The following is a 22,492-nucleotide window of genomic DNA, read 5'->3' on the forward strand; positions in this document are numbered from 1 at the left end:
ATCGGATAAAATAGACAATCTACATTTCTATCCTTTCCAGTATTTTATTGGGGGGAAAAAACAGCATACTGGCACCATACTTATTTTGATTATTGTTTCTCAGCTGTTTGTAAATGTTGCAGTTTATAAATAAAGGTTTATTTAAAAAGAAAAAAAAGTAGCCTCTGCGCATGCGCATAGCATAGATCCAACCAATCGATGACTAAAGTAATCGCCAACTATTTTTTTAATCGAGTTAACCGATTAGTTGTTGCAGCCCTAGTGTGTGTGTGTGTATATATATATATATATATATATATATATATATATATATATATATATATATATATTTTTATATATATATATATATATATATATATATATATATATATATATATATATATATATATATATTTTTATATATATATATATATATATATATATATATATATATATATATATATATATAACAAAGTGCAAAGCCATAGGCTCACACGAGTTCAGTAAATAATTTAAATATGGAACACAGCATCGTCGTTTTCAGAGCTTTTTAGTTGTTTAGAGGTAGAGAGTGTTTTGACGTAGAGTTCTAATTCTTTTTTTAAAGGCACAAAAAACAGGTCGGGTATTGAGAAACTTACATTTATGAATATAAAACTTGGACATTTTATTTAAAAAAAAATTGCTGATTATAACTTCATTGTTTCATTATGTCCATTTCTGAGTCCATTTCTTTGTTGCCATTCAAAATTGCAACATTACAGTTTGGTTGAGTCTGCTCTCAGTGCTGCTGGAGTGATTACCAAGTCCGAGAGTTCGGAATGTAAAGATACGACAATTTTGTATCACGGTTACTGTGTCCCAGTGTTGTTGAATGTGCTCAAAAAGTACGTCTACGAGTATTTAGATTATTTTAAATAAGTAGGTGCACTGTTGGAAGAGCCACTATATTGCATGTTTTGTTTCTTATACCTCACTGATAGTGTTTTAGTCTTAGTATCCTAGCTGGTTTTTTTAAAATAATTGTTTGTAGTGCATTAGGATGTATTTAAATTAAAAGTGCATTGCAAATAATATTTATTGTTACTGGTGGGCGTTCTACTTTTTGGTTGTCCTGCTCTTTTCGGAGGTCCTTGAACGCACCGTAAAACCACCTCCCTCTCGTATTTCTCCTAGCTTGTTGGTGCGATGTGCACAATTGAATATCTTAGTTGCTCAAACAGCAATGTGTTTTTTTTTATACGTTTATTTTGAGGTACGTCGTTTAATGAGGAAAGACGTTGTCTCTTGTTTTCATCTTAGCAATTAAACCAGTCCGTTTGTGAGTTGTGCAATTATCCATCACGTTTTTTTCATCATTTTAATTTAAAACGGTAATAATAACCATTTCTAGGCATAGGCATTTGGTGCCCATCCCTAGAAATCTATAACAAAATGTCCCCCTTTAGTTGTCTGTCATTAATAATAATGATGTCTTTTCTTCCAGCACTACTCAGGTCTTGAAGAGGCAGTCTTTCGCAACATCCGAGCCTGTAAGGAACTTTCCCAGACCACACGGACAGCTTACGGGCCCAATGGTAAGTGCATCAATACGTTGTTTATCCATACGGAGAAGACTTTCTATGATGCTCTCCTCTCTTATTTCCAAGGCATGAATAAAATGGTCATCAACCACTTGGAGAAACTGTTTGTTACCAATGACGCTGCCACCATCCTCAGAGAGCTGGAAGTAAGCAACATCCTTATTTTTTCTAATTATGGGTAATATGTATATTATGGTTCTGTAATTACCTGTCAGATAAAACCCAATGTGTTCAGTTTGCTGGTTCCTTCTCTCTGTATAAAAGGGTGTACCTCAGGTTTCCATATTAGGTTTGTTGTGGTTTTCCATTATGTAAATAATCCTTGTGACAGGCCTTGAATTTGAACTTTTTAACGTCAAGGCAAGTTTTGCCTTAAAGGAGGGCTCATATTTTAGGGCAGCAAGGCAAACATTCTTTTATTTCGAAGCGTATAATATATATAACACGAAACAATTACGTTACAATTGTCCATTATAGGGATGTCACGGTGTCTCAAAATGTTCAAAAACTACTTACCGTATTTCCTTGAATAGCCGCAGGGGCGTTAATTAATTTAAAACCTCCTGTCAGTCCTGCGTTTACCGGAAACCGGCGGGATGGCCGTGCATGCGGTAATTGTTTTAAAACCTCTTCTCACTCCGGCGTTTACCAAAAGGAATCCATAAAATTTAGACGTGCGCTTTGAGTGTGATGTAAGCATACCATCATGAAAAGCACATTTAATTAAAAAAAACGTTATTATGGTCTTACCTGTACTTATAAATGGAGTCCATTTGCAGCTCCTTCTGACCAAAAGCATCGATAACTTGTTTATAGAAGTCTTCCTTATTTTCTTTTTTCCGTTTTAAAAGTCTCTGTCTCGATGGAGATATTCCTTTAATTATTACCTCCTGCTTCCATTGAAAGTCCAGTTTAGAAAACTGTTTTATTTTAGATACCGGTATGTAATCCTCCATGTTAGAAGGAAGAAGAAATAAATCTCCTGCTGCGTGTGTTCACTTCTTCTGCAGTACCGGAAGTCACAAGAAGGATCACTAGCACGGCAGCGCCCTCTACCACCAGGAGGCGGGAGTCATTTAATGACTTATACAGTATTTGATACACGCAGCTACGGTATATTAATAAAACATAGCTGCTTACTGTTCTCTTTAGCATACTGTACCGGTATTCAATAGCTTGGACCTTAAATCCTACTCAATAGCTCTTTATCTTTTTTCCTTTGTGCGATTGTAAACTACTGAAAGCAGCTTCCTCCATTTTGAAAATGAGGACAAGTAAAGCGTCACTCGTGACGTAACAAATTTGACCCGGTGGAAGTTCTAGCCATATGCTAAATATTTTGCGAAACGAGTTTGACTCGGTGAAAATTATAGACATGCGATAATAAAATTAATATTTTGCGAAACGAATTTGATCCGGCTTCAATAATAAACCGGCGATAAGGCCAAGCATGCGTTAATTATTTTGAGAAAGGAGTTTGACCCGGCAGTAATTCTAGACGTACGAATACTATATTCCCTGCGCCAATTCAAGGAAATACGGTATACTGAAATCCTTTTAACCAAATTTTATTTTTTTTCAAACACACACATTCAAAATGTATATATGTACCTCGAGTAGAAAGCTGAATGTGCATATGAAAGCAACACAAGCATTATAAATGCGTTAAAATGTAATATCGGAAATTATCGGTATCGTTTTTTTTTTTTATCAGTATCGTTTTTTTTTGTTTTTTTATTTTTTTATTTATTTAATTAAATCCACATAAAAAACACAAGATACACTTACAATTAGTGCACCAAGCCAAAAAACCTCCCTCCCCCATTCACACAAAAGGGTTGTTTCTTTCTGTTATTAATATTCTGCTTCCTACATTATATATCAATATATATCAATACAGTCTGCAAGGGATACAGTCCGTAAGCACACATGATTGTGCGTGCTGCTGCTCCACTAATAGTACTAACCTTTAACACTTCATTTTACAAATTTTCATTAATTACTAGTTTCTATGTAACTGTTTTTATATTGTTGTACTTTCTTTTTGATTCAAGAAAATGTTTTTAATTTATTTATCTTATTTTATTTGAATCATTTTTTTTAAAAAGTACCTTATCTTCCCCATACCTGGTTGTCCAAATTAGACATAATAATGTGTTAATTCCACGACAGTATATATCGGTTGATATCGGTATCGGTTGATATCGGTATCGGTAATTAAAGAGTTGGACAATATCGGAATATTGGATATCGGCAAAAAGCCATTATCGGACATCCCTAATATTGATACATAATGTCCACATTACTGAAGACGCCGCACCAACCCGACCTCGGATAAGCGTAAGAAGATGGATGGATGGATGATATATAATGTAGGAACCAGAATATTTTTTTATGTTGATTTAATATAAGAATAAAACCGATACCGATAATAAAAAAAACGATACCGATAATTTCCGATATTACATTTTAAAGCATTTATCGGCCGATATTATCGGACATCTGTAATCAAAACAACACTAAGTTAAAGTACATTGTTTGTACAGAACTCCACTACAATAGTTAAAAACAAATAAAGTGCACTTTTGTGCATGATGTCACACAAGATATTTCAATAAGTGTCAAATAAAAATGAGCTGCATAATAGGAAATCAAATAGTGTCTGTCCTTCACTATGTGGTAGGTTCCTGCGGACGTTATCTCCTTCTGTTGTTGACTATTTGTTTCATACGGTGTTGATGTGGAAATGGTTGCCTCTGCATTTTGTTGGTGTGGCACCGAACGGAGATGTTGACATGCGGAGTTTCAAGCCCTCCTCATTCTAGCAGGTGACTTTTCAAATGATGCTACATCATTTAACCGCTTTTGCCGCACACTTGACAAATTACGGTTGTCTGTTCGACATCTTCCCGCTTGAAGCCAAACCACCGCCAGACGATGGACCCCCTGCTGTTTTTCTTGGGAATTAATTCTTCCTTCATTTGTTACCAGATTCGCGCCTTCTTTCTCTCGTATTACCACTCGCACCACAGCTAACGTTACCCATGCCGCTACCCCTCTGCTCCGCGAGGGCGTGTACGTATGTGACGTATGTAAGAAGGTGCGCTTGTTTTATGTCTCTGAGAAGGAGAGACAAGAAAGAGTGAGAAACGCGTACAGTGTAATGCCCGCAGCTAAAAGCAACTGCGTGAGAACGTATACTCCAATATCACCATATAGTCATTTCTATATCGCACAGAGACAAACCCGCAATATATGGAGTGTATTCCCTACATATGATATCCAACTGCTCATGATTGATTGAGTCATCTCTCGTGTCGTTAGGTGCAGCATCCAGCCGCCAAAATGATCGTCATGGCGTCCTACATGCAAGAGCAAGAGGTGGGAGACGGCACCAACTTTGTGCTGGTGTTTGCCGGCGCCCTGCTGGAGCAAGGCGAGGAGCTCCTCCGAATGGGCCTCTCCGTGTCCGAGGTGCGTAGCAACAGACCCGTCCGTCAAATGTGTCCCTGTCGGGAATAAACGAGGAGCCGTGTCGCCGCAGGTGATTGAAGGCTACGAGAAGGCCTGCAAGAAGGCCCTGGAGATCCTGCCCGACTGCGTGTGTTCCTCGGCCAAGAACCTCCACGACATGAAGGAAGCCACAGCGTTGATTCGCACGGCCGTCATGAGCAAACAGTACGGAAACGAGGACTTCTTGGCCAGCCTCATCGCCCAGGCGTGTGGTGAGTGAAACTTCTTTAGTCCTTTGACCCATATTTGGCATTTTGACATATATATATTTTTTTGTACAACCGAACTACATCAGCAGATACAAAATATACACATATGATACCAGTATTTACCGTATTTTTCGGACTATAAATCACAGTTTTTTTCATAGTTTGGCCGGGGGTGTGACTTATACTCTGGAGCGACTTATGTGTGAAATTAACACATTACCGTAAAATATCAAATATTATTATTTTTCTCATTCACGTAAGAGACTAGACGTATATCAGCAATCGTCACACACAGTCAACCAATAAAAATTTGGCGGGGGCGGGTTATGGCAGAAGTGCATTGTCTACCTTTGGAGTTGGCAGAGTTGTTTAGAAGCAACACAGAGGAAGAACATTTATGGGATTTAGCGATTAGGAGTGACAGATTGTTTGGTAAACGTATAACATGTTCTATATGTTATAGTTATTTGAATGACTCTTACCATAATATGTTACGTTGACATACCAGTTGGTTATTTATGCCTCATATAACGTACACTTATTCAGCCTGTTGTTCACTATTCTTGATTTATTTTCAATTGCCTTTCAAATGTCTATTCTCGGTGTTGAATTTTATCAAATAAATTTCCCCCAAAAATGCAACTTATACTCTAGTGCAGGGGTCACCAACCTTTTTGAAAGCAAGAGCTACTTCTTGGGTAGTGATTAATGCGAAGGGCTACCAGTTTGATACACACTTAAATAAATTGCCAGAAATAGCCAATTTTCTCAATTTACCTTTAACTTTATGTTATTATTAATAATTAATGATATTTACACTTAATTGAACGGTTTAAAAGAGGAGAAAACACGAAAAAAATGACAATTAAATTTTGAAACATAGTTTATCTTGAATTTCGACTCTTTAAAATTCAAAATTCAACCGAAAAAAAGAAGAGAAAAACTAGCTAATTCGAATCTTTTTGAAAAAATTAAAAAAAAGAACTTATGGAACATCATTAGTAATTTTTCCTGATTAAGATTAATTTTAGAATTTTGATGACATATTTTAATGGTTAAAATCCAATCTGCACTTTGTTAGAATATATAACAAATTGGACCAAGCTATATTTCTAACAAAGACAAATCATTATTTCTTCTAGATTTTCCAGAACAAAAATTTTAAAAGAAATTCAAAAGACTTTGAAATAAGATTTAAATTTGATTCTACAGATTTTCTAGATTTGCCAGAATAATTTTTTTGAATTTTAATCATAATAAGTTTGAAGAAATATTTCACAAATATTCTTCGTCGAAAAAACAGAAGCTAAAATGAAGAATTAAATTAAAATGTATTTAATATTCTTTACAATAAAAAAAAATTATTACTTGAACATTGATTTAAATTGTCAGGAAAGAAGAGGAAGGAATTTAAAAGGTAAAAAGGTATATGTGTTTAAAAATCATAAAATAATTTTTTAGGTTGTAATTTTTCTCTAAAATTGTCTTTCTGAAAGTTATAAGAAGCAAAGTCAAAAAATTAATGAATTTATTTAAACAAGTGAAGACCAAGTCTTTAAACTATTTCCTTGGATTTTCAAATTCTATTTGAGTTTTGTCTCTCTTAGAATTAAAAATGTCGGGCAAAGCGAGACCAGCTTGCTAGTAAATAAATACAATTTAAAAAATAGAGGCAGCTCACTGGTAAGTGCTGCTATTTGAGCTATTTTTAGAACAGGCCAGCGGGCTACTCATCTGGTCCTTACGGGCTACCTGGTGCCCGCGGGCACCATGTTGGTGACCCCTGATATAGTGCAACTTAAATGTTTTTTCCTTCTTTATCATGCATTTTCGGCCGGTGCGATTTATAATCCACAAAATACGGTAGTAAAGTAGCTGGAATTACCCATTGTTCAAGCACCAACCTGTTCCCCCTCCATGAGAAAAGTTCCCTTTTTTAATTCATTTAGGAATAAATGTCAAAATTTGCGCTTTTTTGCAGAGAAATCCTGTTTTTGTCCATCTTTCTTGGCGTCTTCCCAGTCCCGTTTAGTTTGTTTTGGCTACTGCAGCGACCGCATCCTTTAAAAAGTCTCCATCCGCAACACTCGGCGCGTGGGCTTGTCAAAGGAGCGCCACGAGTTTCATGTTCCGTCATTCCATCAAATAACGCGACCGAGCTGGATAGACATGAAGACGACAGAAGAGATATCTCTGACAACAATGCAAACTTTGTGTAAATATTAGGGGTGTAACGGTACGTGTATTTGTATTGAACTGTTTCCGTACGGGGGTTCCGGTTCGGTGCGGAGGTGTACCGAACGAGTTTCCACACGGACATATTAAGTAGCGTAACGCACGTTGTGTAAACAATGCACACCGAGGCACAACACACGGCATGCTAGCAGCTAACGGGCTGTCCTCTTTTCACCGGACATGTCCTCTTTTGTGGAGCTGTCAGGGCGGAGTTTCTTAAATGCCTCAAATGTCCGGCATTTTGAGTTAGGGTTGCATGTATTTTCAATGTACGTTCAGGGTTAAGAAGGGGTTAAAAACAAAACAGATTGTGCGCACAGCAGCATTGGTGAGGGAGGGGCAGAGACAGAGAGAGTTATGATAAACATGCATTCGTTGCCAGGCTCTGCTTTTTAGCCATGTTTTATCAGATGTAATGTTTTATTATCTATAGCAGGGGTATCAAAAGTGTGCCCCGGAGGCCATTTGTGGCCCACAGCTAATGTTTTAAAGGCCCACAGCACAGTCTAAAAATACTATTCAAATAAACAAAAACATAACAAAAGTGAAATAAAAAAGGTTAAATGTAATTTAGAAAAAGTTGCAATGTTGACTAATAAAACAAAGCTATGTTATTATGAATTATTGACCTATCCAAGGTTCCCATTACTTCACATGAAATATTCCACTAAGAAAAATATTTTTGGTGGAAGATTTTGCAAATTTGGTAAATAAATAACCCAAAAATGTATATTTTGTTGTTTTCTTACTGTACCAAAAATGAACCGAACCGTGACCTCTAAACCGAGGTACATACCGAACCGACATTTTTGTGTACCGTTACACCCCTAGCTATAGCACAAACACACCTTTTTAGTATCTCCACTTGTGTTCAATGAAAACAGTTTGTTGAACACAAAACATTATAGCCTTTAGCGGAGAAAAATCCATAAATTAGCCGCACTGTTTTATAAGCCGCAGGGTTTAAAGCGTGAAGAAAAAGTAGCAGCTCATAGTCTGGAATTTACGGTAAATGTTACCAATATTTCAGGGTTGAAATCTTACAACGTATTAAATCAATAAACTGCTATAAAATGGAGTAGATGGTGAGTTGTTGTTGTTTTTCCCAGGAGATTTACCATATTTAGACAACAACAACAACAACTCACCATCTACTCCATTTTATAGCAGCAAATGTAACGTAATGAAGGTGTTTGATGTTTTTTGCTGCTAAATTAAACACAACATAAAACTACTGGTCCCACCTTTCATTAAAAAAAATCATGTTAAAAAACAACTTTAAAGTCTTGTCCAGCTGTTTACTGACGTACTCTTCATGTTTAAATAACTTTTACTGCTCATGAATATCCGCTCCAAATATCAGTTATCGGCCGCATTGACTATTAATTATCGGTATCGGCCCTGAAAAAAACCATATCAGTCGATCTGTAATTTGGATGTGCCGTCTTTTAACCTTCTTGCTTTGTGTTTCAGTGTCCATCCTGCCAGAGTCTGGCAGCTTCAACGTGGACAGCGTCAGAGTGTGCAAGATCCTGGTGAGTATCCTCCAGTGATTGGATCGGTTCTGTCCGGCCTCCTTCCGAGTTCATGTTTGGTCTGTTTCAGGGTTGTGGAGTGACGGCGTCCTCCGTGCTGCACGGCATGGTGTTCAAAAAGGAGTTGGAGGGAGACGTCACTTCGGTTAAGGACGGCAAGATCGCCGTCTTCTCCTGCCCCTTTGACTGCATGGTCACAGAGACCAAGGTGAGCCAGCCCCCACATACTCACACTTCACACCTGAAGTCTGAAATGTTTGCCACGGTGGGAAGATTCAGGATACAGTTTCAAAGTCGTACGGTGCGTTCCATTTGTTCGCATATATCTAGGGATGATGTTTGATAAGAAATTATCGAGTTGGAGCCTATTATCGAATCCTCTTATCGAACCGATTCCTTATGGATTCTCTTATGGAGTCCAGATAGGTTGTTGTATATGGAAAAAAACACACAATATTTGGTTTAACAAAAGCTCACTTTTATTATATAAGAAAACAATTTAATCTAATAAATAAATAAATATTGACTGTTACCCCCCTAAAAAATAAAATAAAATAAATAAATATTGACTGTTGTTACCCAAAGTATATTAAGTGGGATTTTTCAGAAAAACAAATATATACAGTAACACAAAAACAAGCTGTCTCTGTGATCACTATAGGTGTATAAATAATAATATAGTGTTAAATAAAATCAGTCACTTGGGCACAAAACTGAAAATAATACAGCTCTCCAAAAAGTGCACTTCTGCTGCTATTGGAACATAACTGTTTGTTATGATGCTTTGACATTTTTGCACTTGATTTCTTTATTGAAAGAAAATTCTATGAAGAAAAAAGTTGTTTGCAAATGTGGTTACAATGCTAAAAAATGAAAAGTTAAAGCTAAAAAAAGAAATACACTTTATTGAGTAAACATTATTTCTGTATAGGGGGAAAGATGTTATGAGCTAGAGAATATAACAACTACACTACCCAGCATGCAACGGGAGTTACGAGCATGCGCGGTAGCCCCGAAAAGTGTTGTTGCATGTTGCCACGCTGTGAAAGTAAACGTCAAGAACTCGGCCAACACGCCCCGTCTGCATTATTTATAATTAGACAGACAACACATATACAGTGTGATTTTGTAACGTTTACAAGGAAAGAAAAACAAAAGTTAAAAAAGGGAGATGTGTTGTATATATATGTATGTGCTGCGGTGTTGTATATATATGTATGTGCTGCAGTGTTGTATATATATGTATGTGCTGCGGTGTTGTATATATATGTATGTGCTGCGGTGTTGTATATATATGTATGTGCTGTGGTTGTTTTAAGAAGGTTGCGACAGCTGCCGTAAAGGAGGTGCGTTGCTAGCCTGGTTGCTATGTTTCCGGTTGGTGGTAAAAGTGTTGGTCATGTGTTCTACCCTGCTAAAATCTCTCAGTAAAGTTATTCGATGGATTATAGCTTTTGTTTTGAACTTTATTACACCTTGGAGCGCTTTTTCCCGTCCATTGTTTTCCTGCTTTCCCTATCTGCGCCTAATGACTGAGCTACGTGACGTCATTTCTTGTGATGTCACACGGGATTCGAATAAAGAACCAACTCTTTTCCTTTACTATAGTGGTCTCGATAACGGGTACCGGTTCTCAAAAAGGGATTCGAGTCCGAGGACTCTGTTCTTTTCTTATCAAACAACCGGGAAAACCGGTTTCGAGTATCATCCCTAGTTGCCAATCAAATATATTCCATTTATTTCCACATACAAAAGAGGCCTGGGTCGGACATGAAACATTCAGAATTGCACTGTTCACATTGACATGACAAAAGTTGATGCAGGTCGAATATGGCCCAACAAATCTGAATTGACCTGCAGTGTGATGAACAAGGCCTAGCATAGAAGTTGTAAAACAACATTTTAGAAGGAGCAGCAACTTTAGTGATGCACCTTTTTGTGGTGGATGCGGTAATCCTGCCCTCAATGCAGACTTGCAGGCACTCACAGAATGTCTCTGTGGCTGAACTACTGCTTACTGGGAGAATAAACACTAAGTTAATGAGATGATTTTTTTGGCATCTAAATATTTTTGAATCAGACTTTTTGTTTGCTCTAATTCAACTTCTAAAAAAGTCTGCAGACGCATTTTGTTCAAATTCGTTTTTGAAAATAATTGTTAGCCACACCGCTTAACCCTAATCAACAGCAATATTTGAAGTTTGAGCCGCCTTTCGTGTTTACTCACAGGGCACGGTGCTGATCAACAACGCCAAGGAGCTGATGGACTTCAGCAAGGGGGAGGAGGACATGATGGAGGCACAGGTGAAGGCCATCAAGGAGGCGGGCGCCAACGTGGTGGTCACGGGTGGCAAAGTGGCCGACATGGCGCTGCACTACGCCAACAAGTACAAGCTCATGGTGGTCAGGTAGGAACGCCGCGTTCTGTTGGGTCATATTTATTTGATTGAATTAGAAAGGAGTGCCTCTAAAGAATGCTAGCAATTGGCAATTACAATAGTTATTGCAATAATGCCCCCTAGTGGCCGCGAGCAGTATCGGGACGTCTCGAATTGAATGCTTGTGATTTTATCGTCAAGGCAACCATATAACTATTATTTAATTCACACCAGTCTTTTATATTGTTATAGACAGTATATTTGAACATTTTCATTGCATTTCAGCCTTTTAACAGCAGTGTAACTTATTTACGCTTATCAAAGCTCTGAGAATTAGTCTGTTAAAAAATAGCAGTTATATTGGGAGTCAATGGGGCCGAAAGAGGTCTTTATTAGGGTCCGCTAGTAACCTGTACAAAGGACTCCCACAGGGAGAACTTTGTACAGGTTACAAAGGAACCTATTGAATTTGTAAGGTTTTATTATTATTATTATTATTTTTCCGCAGCTTTGCGCACTACTTTGCCCCCCTTAACATGCTTCAAAACTCACCAATTTTTTTACACACATACAAAAAGTGGGCCAAAACAACTTAGTCAAAAAACCAAACCCCAAAAATCAAAATTGCGCTCTAGCGCCCCCTAGGAAAAAACAAAAACAAACTGCCTGTAACTCCCACTACGAAGGTCGTAGAGACATGAAACAAAAACCTGTATGTAGGTCTCCTTTAGACCTACAACTCATAATGACACATTCTCGGGCGAAAACCAACAGGAAGTTGGCAATTTCCCATTTTAGACAAAAATGTACTCAAAACACTGCTTTTTACGTCTTTGACCTCTAATTTGACCCCCTTAAAATACTTCAAAACTCACCAAACTTCTTACACACATCGGGACTGGTGAAAATTGCGATCTAAAAAAAAAAACGAACCCCAAAACTCTAAATTGTGCTCTACATAATTTTTGAAAAAAACTGCTCCTCAGAGGAAAACTCAGACAAAACTGCTTGTAACTTCCGGTAGGAATGTCTTAGAGACATGAAAGAAATACCTCTATGTAGGTCTCACTCAGGACTACCACTGGACAAAAGTATTGGGACACCTAGGACTAGCACCTGCCAAAATGCGGACCCGACCAACGCTGCTTGCAGCTTTAATTTATCTTTATTATCCTATTCTAATAACGTGGCAATCAAAAACGCAATGCAACTAAAAAGAAAAACTAGTAAAAAAAACCTGCTAACCTTCAATTTGAACACTCATATCACATAAGGGATACATGTAATGCCCGTGTTGGGCCCTAGGGGTGCACAAGGATTCATAGAACTATAATAATGCGAATCAGGCAATATTTAAATGTCTCTTTGCGCTCCTTCAGGCTGAACTCCAAGTGGGACCTGAGGAGGTTATGCAAGACGGTGGGAGCTGTAGCTCTGCCCAGGCTGGTGAGTGTCCATTTTCTTTCATGTCCGCAGCTCCACTTTTCTTGACCCTCACATGGGGGATAAAAACAACAGTACAAATGTGAGGAAAAAAGACGTTATGAGGAAAAAGGGCAGAAAAAATGACGTGGAGGACATTTTTATATTTTTTTTATTTTGTAAAAAAAAAAAAAGAAATGCTACAAACATATCAAAATGTAGTTTTAGCTTTGTTATAAATGACAAATGTATTCGATTACTTTTTATTTTATTTGTATTATTGATTTGTCTTTGATGCGCCTGAAAGAGCAGCACATCACAGTAGCTCCTTTGATGTCCTTCATTTTACTTTATTTTTGCTGTTATTCTCAACTTTTCTTGCTTTTTTTTAATCACTTATCTTTTGGAAAAAATTTCCCTTGTGGATCAATAAAGTTTGTCTATGTCTATTGTTGCGTCGACCAGCATTCCTCCAATGGGGAATTCAAATTGCTAGTCTCTCCCAGATTCTTTTTATGGCAATAAACTGATGTTTATATTCAATCAACAGGCAGTAGTTGGTATTTTGTGGTTTATTCTCAAAGCTTAGAGGACAAACCTGAGACCAACCTAGCACCCAAGCGTTCCTTTGCCCGGTCCAGATCGGTCTGAAAACCATTCACGAAAACATTCTGTTCCTCAATCTCTCCCCCCGCCCTCACGCCCGCACTCATGCCCATTGTGTCCGTTATCTCAAGTCGGCCCGAGAAGGGAAGCAGGGAGGACTCCTCTTCTCTGCCTCCTACTTCAAGGCCGTCCACAGTGCAAGCACTTTGTCATGAGACGATCAAAAAAAGGAAAAGAGTACAAGATGGAACATTAGCTATTTAAAATATGACTATAGTCATATAAAAGAAGTAACTCTTAATTATGGATAAATGTGGATATATGCATCCGTCACTATGTTAGTAGTATCAAAATTTAAGTTTGTCTTTTTTTTGCCCTTTTTCTTTTCTTTTTTTTCCCAACAATATGTTGAGTTTAGAGATTTTTTGCCGATATTCCGATATTGTCCCAACTCTTAATTACCGATTCCGATATCAACCGATGCGATATATACAGTGGTGGAATGAACACATTATTATGCCTAATTTTGTTGTGATGCCCTGCTGGATGCATTCAACAATGTTTTCCAAAATAAATCAACTCAAGTTATGGAAATAAATGCCAACATGGCACTGCCATATTTATTATTGAAGTCACAAAGTGCAGTATTTTATTTAACATGCCTCAAAACAGCAGCCTGGAATTTGGGACATGCTCTCCCTGAGACAGCATGAGGAGGTTGAGGTGGAGGGGGTGGATAGCGGGGGTGTATTTTGTAGCGTCCCGGAAGAGTTAGTGCTGCAAGGGGTTCTGGGTATTTGTTGAGTTGTGTTACGGTGCGGATGTTCTCCCGAAATGTGTTTGGTGTGGGTTCACAGTGTGGCACATATTTGTAACAGTGTTAAAGTTGTGTGACCTGTATGGCTGTTGACCAAGTATGCCTTGCAATGTGAAAAGCCGTAGATATTATGTGACTGGGGTGGCACGCAAAGGCAGTGCCTTTAAGGTTTATTGGCGCTCTGTACTTCTCCCTACGTCCGGGTACACAGCGGCGTTTTGAAAAGTCATAAATAATTAATAATAACGATCATTTCCGATATTACATTTTAAAGCATTTATCGGCCGATATCGTCAGTCCGATATTATCCGGACATCCCTAGTTGAGTTCCAACAAAACTTGAGCCTCGGTCCTTGAATAGGCCCCTTGCCGCACTTTAAACACCTTTTCCAGGGACCGCCTTTCCACTTGTGCCAGATAAATACAGCAAAAACAAGGGCAGGAAAAATACAAGTCACTGAATTAGAGGGAGCCCTGGACTTGTTAGATGGAAATCAGCCTTTGGCTACAATCTGTCACATTTATATTTGATATGTTCATGAATGTGCATTGCATCATGTCACAAAGTTATACAAAATATAACACGGACTTTTATTCAAGTACCAATGATAGTCACACACACACTAGGTGTGGTGAAATTTGACCCATCCCCTTGTTCACCCCCTGGGAGGTGAGGTGAGGGGAGCAGTGAGCAGCAGCCCGGGAATCATTTAGGTGATTTAACCCCCAATTCCAAGCCTTGATGCTGAGTGCAAAGCAGGGAGGTAATGGCTCCCATTTTTATAGTCTTTGGTATGACTCGGCCGGGGTTTGAACTCACGACCTACCGACGTCAGGGCGGACACTCTAACCACTAGACCACAAAAGTGTACAGCTCCACTAATGGACATTGGAATGTTACTTTCAAAGGCAAAATTAAAGTATTGCTAGAAACATCCTTTTATATGGGACTTTATTGTATTATATGTATAGTACATGTTCCAAAAAGAAAAAAGCATCAAACACCAGCAGAATTAGAGATATTACAAGTCAACGTGATGAAGTTTAGTGTTACGCTCATGACTTGGTGTAACTAAACATTACCCTATAACAGTGGTCCCCAACCTTTTTGTAGCTGGGGATCGGTCAACGCTTGAAAATTTGTCCCACGGACCGGGGGGGGGGGTTTAATTTTTTTTTTTTTTTTTATTTATTTTTTTTTTCCCCATAAAGAAATACAATCATGTGTGCTTACGGACGGTATACCTGCAGACTGTATTGATCTATATTGACATACACATACACAATATGTATATATAGTGTTTTTATGTTGATTTAATTTAAAAAAATTTAGTTTTAATTTTTTTTTTTTTTTTTTTTTTTTAAATTTCTTGTGTGCCGGTCCGCGGCCCGGTGGTTGGGGACCACTGCCCTATAAGATGAAGGCAATTGCATTTTATTGATATTTGAAATGTATTCAATGTTTATAAATGAATATTTAAATATACTGAATGTAAAAAAGGGGGATAAATATTCAAAATAAGATCATTAAATGAAATCTAGTTTGGTTACGCCATCATGAGCGCAACACAAGGTTGTAAAAGTTTCAACTGCAATTCTAAATAAGATGTCAAAAGCAAACTGAAATCAAATACACACAGCTTAAAGATTGATCAATACCTATTTAAATGTAGTAACACATAAATATGATGATTTATCAAAATATAAAAGAAATATACCTGAACAGAATGCTCATGATGGTTACACCAAAAAGTAACGCTATGAATCATGTTTTTCCAAGTTTTTGGGGCATTTTTATGCTATTTCCAAGCATCTCCTTTTTATTATGGTTGATTTTAAATGGTCAAACTCATGCATATTATATATGCATGCCCTAGTAAACCAAAAAAAAGTCATATTTATTTGGATTGTTACATTTGGAAGTACATTTGTGCAGGTGGGTGGGAATGTAGCCATTAGCAGAGCTGTACACATAAACAAGCTTGTTGGTGTGTCCCGTGGGACAGGCAAAAGTTAAGTCTGAACAAATGCAGTGGTTTAGAAATGATTGAAGGTAGTAAATGCGTCACGGAGCGGTGGTTGGGGACCACTGACCTACAACACACAGCTGACAATACGTTTAGTCTTTAAATAGATGTCATGTCATGTTTTCAGTATCTTTTCTTGTGTTAAAAAAAAAGTTTGGTGATTATTTGATAGAAATTTTGTGTTCCGCACTTGCCAGACCGCACCCACCCCTGAGGAGATGGGTCACTGTGACAGCGTTTACCTGACCGAGGTGGGAGACACTCAGGTGGTGGTCTTCAAACACGGTGCGTCTTTTCAGCTCCTGCAGTATGTTGCCAGCCCAACTTGCCCAGTGCTGAACTCCTATTTCTCGTGTGACTGAGCAGAGAAGGAAGACGGCGCCATCTCCACCGTGGTGATCAGAGGCTCCACTGAAAATCTGATGGACGACGTGGAGCGAGCCATTGACGACGGCGTCAACACCTTCAAGGTCCTGGTCAGGGTGAGTGGTTGGAATGAAGCAGCTGGAACCTTCTCTCGCCACCTTTAAAATGGCCTCGCCCTTTCCAGGACAAGCGTCTGTTACCTGGAGCAGCAGCCACGGAGATCGAGCTGGCCAAGCAGATCACCTCGTATGGAGAGGTGTGCAGCGTTACCGTTCACAACGTTCTTCATCACCGCCGCTTGTTTAACGTCCCTCTCCTTAGACCTGCCCGGGTCTGGAGCAGTACGCCATCAAAAAGTTTGCAGAGGCCTTTGAGGCGTTTCCACGCGCCCTGGCCGAGAACTCTGGCGTGAAGGCCAACGAGCTCATCTCCAAAATGTACTCAGCGCATCACGAGGGGAACAAGAACATCGGCTTTGATATCGAGGTGCGTTTATCGGGCGGGGGACACCTTCGCAAATGGATGTCTTTACTACCAAATGTTTTTTACCGACACTGAATTTAGGTAACTAAGTTTGTTTCAATTTTGTGAAATGAATTGTTTACATTAAATTATGCTGAAAATTTAGTTTGGGAAAATTGTTACCAAAGTTTGTAAAAAAAAATTAGTTTTGTTAAAAAAAAGTTTTAAAATTCAGTGAGGGGGGAAATCAATGTAAAAAATGTTGGTGCAAAAAAATTATATGTAAAACATTGTATAAAAAATTTGATGCAGAAAAATTTAATGTAAAAAAAATCTGTGCACTCAAAAATTGGTGCAGAAACAATTATATGTCAAAAAAATTCCGTGTAAAAAAAAAAAGTTTCTGAAAAACCAATGAGTACAGAGTACAAAAACTTGATGCCGACAATTCAATTAAAAAAAAAATGTATGAAAAAGAAAATTGGTGCAGAAAAATTCTATGTTCAAGAAAAAAAGCACTGTAAAAAAATCTGTTGGAAACAATTTATGCAAAATTCACTGTAAAAAAAATTGGTGCAGAAAAATTCTATGTAAAAAAAAAAATATATGTATATGAAAAAAATTTGATTCAGAAAAATGTAATGAAAAAAAATTGAATGCACCCAAAAATTGGTGCAGAAAATTTTTTATGTAAAAAATTCTGTTAAAAAACAAATAGATTGTGAAAAACCAATGAGTACAGAGTACAAAAATTTGATGCCGACAATTCAATTTAAAAAAAAAAAATTATATTTATGAAAAAATACAATTGGTGTGGAAAAATTCTATGTACAAGAAAAAAATCACTGTAAAAAATCTGTTGAAAAAAAATGTATGTATATATATATATATATATATATATATATATATACATATACATATATGTATATATATATATAAAATTGATGCAGAAATGTTCTATTTAAAAAAAATCATTGTATAAAAATCCAGTGTAAAAAATTTGGCGCACAAAAATTACATGTAAAAAAAAATCTGGTTATAAAAATTCAGTGTGAAATAATTTGATGCAGAAAAATTGTTACAATTTTTTATACAAAATTCACTGTGAAAAAGATGTTTAAAAAATAATTTAAAAAATTGATGCAGAAATATTCAATGTAATATCATTGTGTACAAAATTCAGTGTAAAAAAATTGGTGCAGAAAAATTAAATGTACAAAAAAAACATTGCATATAGAATTCAGTGTGGAAAAAAATGGTGCTGAAAAATGTCTTGTAAAAAAATAATGTATAAAAAAATTCAGTGGAAGAAAATGTATAAAAAATTGAGTGCAGACATATTTTGTGTAAAAAAAAGTTGTTTATAAAAATTGAGTGTATACATTTTTGCTGCTTCAAAAGTCAAGAGCCACTTCTGGTAAATGAAGCGACTTATTGACTGCTTCTGAGACAGGAGCCATTGCTTCATTCTGGCTTTTGACTTTTGAAGCAATGAATATTTTTACACAAGGACTTTTTTCCACTCTTCAGTTTTAACAAACTGAATTTTTGAACTCACACGTTTTGCTGGCAAATGTGTAATCTCGTAATTTGATGTCAAATAATTCCGTTTCTATGTGACAGGAATGACTGTAGGTGTTCATATTTCACCTTTTTAGGGAGACGGCCCGTCAGTGAAGGATGTCGTGGAGGGCGGCATCCTGGACCCGTACCTGGTCAAACACTGGGGCATCAAGCTGGCCACCAACGCCGCCATCACAGTCCTACGAGTGGACCAGGTGTGTACCTTACCTTACCTGCCACTTCCACCCCTGGCTCATGAGAGACAAGAGACAAGAGACGGCCCACCAAGGTTCTTTAACGTCAGCGTGTGTGTACGGTCCAGATCATCATGGCTAAGCCTGCGGGGGGGCCCAAGACTCCCCAGCAGAGGGGCCACTGGGACAAAGACGACTGGGACGAGGCGCCCGATCAATTTGACACTCACCACTAGAGGGCGCACAGTCAGTAGGTCCTGGAATGTGCGTGTGATTTCTGTCCACCTGCACAGGTGTACTCACCCGCTCACAGGACTGAAGTGTGCCACGTAGTCACCACTAACACCAGTAAATGTGAACAAAACTTAGGTCATGGTGTGACTGCATGTGGAAACATTTGCTGCATGGAAACTGATGAAAGGCACATTGTGCTCACCAATACCTTAAAGGGGAACTGCACTTATCAATCACAATCCTTATAAGGGATAAGAACACATTTTTGCTTTTTATGCATTCTAACACGTAAATAAATGCTAGCAAAAGTCAGCTAAGAATGGAGCTATTGAGATTTGCTTATAAGGAAACATCCAAGCTTTTATACACATACTGTAAGTATACATGTCATTGTAATGTCATAATAACATGTAGTAATTACCGCTACATATTTTCATCATTTTAAGCATATTCATTTCACAGACGCTCACTTTCCCTTCAACAACACTACTAATCATGGCAGACTTAATGAGACAACAAAGACTACTTTAGGACACATTTATGATTCAGAAACTTCTATTTTTGAGCCTGAATATAAGGAGGAAGAACTGAATTTTTTTACTTTAAATTATGCTGACAATTACATTGGGGAAAATGTTTTGCAAAATTTGTGTTTAAAAATGTAGTTTTGTTGAAAAAGAGTTTCAAAATTCAGTGAGTAAAAAATTTTGTGGGGAAAAAAAAAATCTGTGGAAAAAATGTTGGTGCAAAAAAATTCAATGTACAAACATTGTATAAAAAATTTGATGCAGAAGAATTCAATGTAAAAAAAAAATAATTGTATGAACAAATCAGTGTAAAAAAAATTGATGCAATGTAAAAAAAAATAAAAAAATCAGTGTATAGAAAATTAAACGTACCCCAAAAATTGGTGCAGAAAATTAAAAATGTAAATAAAACAATCTAACAAAATTCAGTGTAAAAAATGGTTTCCAATGAGTACAGAGTAAAAAATATTTGGTGCAGAAAAATTCAATGTAAAAAAAAAATAATTGTTGCACAAAAATTCAATGTAAAAAAATAATCACTGTAAAATAATTTGGTGCAGTAAAAAATGTGTACAGAATTCATTGTAAAAAAATTGGTGCAGAAAAATTATATGTAAAAAAAAATATATATATATATATATATATATATATATATATATATATATATATATATATATATATAAAACACAATCAGTGCAGAAATATTCAATGTAAAAAAATAAAAATTAAATGAAAAGATAAAATTGTTGCAGAAAAATTCTATGTAAAAAAAACAATCACTGTAAAATACTGGTGCAGTAAAAAATGTGTACAAAATTCACTGTAAAAAAATTGGTGCAGAAAAATTATATGTAAAAATATATATATATATATATATAAAACACAATTAGTGCAGAAATATTCAATGTAAAAAAAAAAATCATAAAAAATTTGGTGCAGAAAAATTTAATATGAAATAATTTGGTACAGAAAAACATACAAAATTAACAAAAAAAAATGGTGCAGAAATATTCAATGTAAAAAAAAAAAGTATGTTTGAGAAGCTGTGTGCTAAACCGATGCAACTTTACTGAACCACTAAGCATCATGTAGCAGTACTGCTAAGTGCTAAACAAAATATACAAACTATCAATATACTAAAACAATCACGTACTGCACAATGTCTGCTCTCACTGGGATAGAGACTGATGGGAAGTTCATATCTTCCCCCTTTACATGAACAATTCATAATCCTCACAAAGGTTACAAAAGAAGAGGTTTCTTTTCGTGTCTTTCTCGCGATGTCCGGGTCTAAGTTGGATGTCAAAGTTGACCAACTTGTTGGTTTGTGTCCACAACCTTCTACATGATTTATAAGCGATGCAGCAGCTCAATATAGCAGCATAAGCTCTTTAGCTAAAAGTAGTTCCTCGACCATAGCGCGTCTAACAGCTATATCCTTAATACTTGTTCATATTCAGGTCAAGATGGGGTGTTGCTGGTGCTTTTGAGGGAATTATGTACTTCCTTTTAGCCACCTCGTACTTGCTATATGGTGTGACTTAGAATGTATAAAAAAAGAGAAGTGTTGGTGATTGTGAATGATAGACAAAGTTCCCCTTGAATCCAACCTGCTCCTCTAATCATTGGTCAGGTGATGTCTACTCTTTGAGGAAATATAGAAGACAAGAAGTGTCTGGAGTCATGTGTGACTCTTGTGCTTGCAGATCATCATGGCCAAACCAGCCGGAGGACCCAAACCTCCGCAGGGCAAGAAGGACATGGATGAAGACGACTGAGCATCTACTTTTCTTTTTTTTCCTCCTCGTTTATTTAATTTGCAGCAGTTTGGTTTCTTTTGTAAACAGTCGTCGCAGGGAAGAGCACTTCTTGTGTTCTTCCTCACAAATAAACGCCACTTGCGCTGACATTGATTTTATTTTTACAGTATATCAAATTATATGAACTAAATACATCTTAGCTATGTGTTGTAAGCAAATTAATCTAGCCCCTTAAGATATTTCATTTATTCCTATTATTATAGGAGCAAAGATGTCAACAACCATATATGGCAGGCAGGGGTGTCCAAGGGGTTTTTAACGGTCCACGGCACCTTCTCAAAATCCTATTGCAAAGCAAAAAAGTGGAATTAAAAAACAGGTGAAATGTAACGAGATCAAGTTGCAATGTTGATTTTAATAATGCAAATACCGTAATTTCCGGACTATAAGCCGCACCTGACTATAAGCCGCACCAGCTAAATTCAGGGGAAAATACAGATTGCTCCATATATAAGCCGCACCCGACTATAAGCCGCAGGGTTTTGATGTGTAATTAGCGTAGTATATAGGGGTTCCTGCTACCACGGAGGGGATTGTCGGGACAGAGATGACTGTTTGGGAACGCAAAGCGTCCCATTTATTAACAATAAATCTTTCAATCATTCAATCAAACTTTCACATCTTTGACATGGCGAACAGCATTCGTGCAGAGTACAAATAATACAACGCTGCAAAGTAATACAAAGTGCTCGCCTGTACGTTATCAAAATAACCAGCCTACCGGTATATGAAAAGTCAGTCTTTAATCATTGTGTCATCGTCTTCCTCCTGCGTACTAAAACCACCCAAATCCTCTTCGTCGGTGTCGGAGAGGAACAGGCCGTAAATAAGCCACACCCTTGTATAAGCCGCAGGGACCAGAACGAGGGGGAAAAGTAGCGGCTTATAGTCCGGAAATTACGGTATGTCACGCAGGCTGGTTTTTTTTAGAACTCATTGCTCAAAATATAAAGAATTCAAATCAATGTTATGAATTATTGACCTATAAATATTCCAATTTGAAATATTGCATACGTTGTGGC

At 37.1% G+C, this 22,492-nt stretch overlaps 1 protein-coding gene across 2 annotated transcripts in view; it reads left to right on the top strand.

Moving 5' to 3' along the window:
- cct8 (chaperonin containing TCP1, subunit 8 (theta)) overlaps positions 1-21,557 on the top strand; it is a 24,312-nt gene extending 2,755 nt beyond the window's left edge. Inside the window, exons 2-15 of one of the 2 annotated variants that reach the window (XM_062049239.1) lie at positions 1,466-1,556; positions 1,629-1,708; positions 4,887-5,036; positions 5,107-5,287; positions 8,993-9,054; positions 9,125-9,262; positions 11,284-11,462; positions 12,812-12,878; positions 16,502-16,589; positions 16,671-16,786; positions 16,855-16,926; positions 16,992-17,156; positions 18,791-18,910; positions 19,018-20,016. In XM_062049239.1, the coding sequence (XP_061905223.1) occupies positions 1,466-1,556; positions 1,629-1,708; positions 4,887-5,036; positions 5,107-5,287; positions 8,993-9,054; positions 9,125-9,262; positions 11,284-11,462; positions 12,812-12,878; positions 16,502-16,589; positions 16,671-16,786; positions 16,855-16,926; positions 16,992-17,156; positions 18,791-18,910; positions 19,018-19,125 (1,617 nt within the window). In that variant the 3' untranslated portion in view covers positions 19,126-20,016. Of the gene's footprint in view, positions 1-1,465; positions 1,557-1,628; positions 1,709-4,886; positions 5,037-5,106; positions 5,288-8,992; positions 9,055-9,124; positions 9,263-11,283; positions 11,463-12,811; positions 12,879-16,501; positions 16,590-16,670; positions 16,787-16,854; positions 16,927-16,991; positions 17,157-18,790; positions 18,911-19,017; positions 20,017-21,356 lie in introns of those variants that run through there. The other variant, XM_062049240.1, reaches the window with a different exon arrangement.
- The last annotated feature ends 935 nt before the right edge of the window (positions 21,558-22,492 follow it).

This window comes from Entelurus aequoreus, linkage group LG05 (assembly GCF_033978785.1).
Source record: "Entelurus aequoreus isolate RoL-2023_Sb linkage group LG05, RoL_Eaeq_v1.1, whole genome shotgun sequence".
Lineage (NCBI taxonomy): Eukaryota > Metazoa > Chordata > Actinopteri > Syngnathiformes > Syngnathidae > Entelurus > Entelurus aequoreus.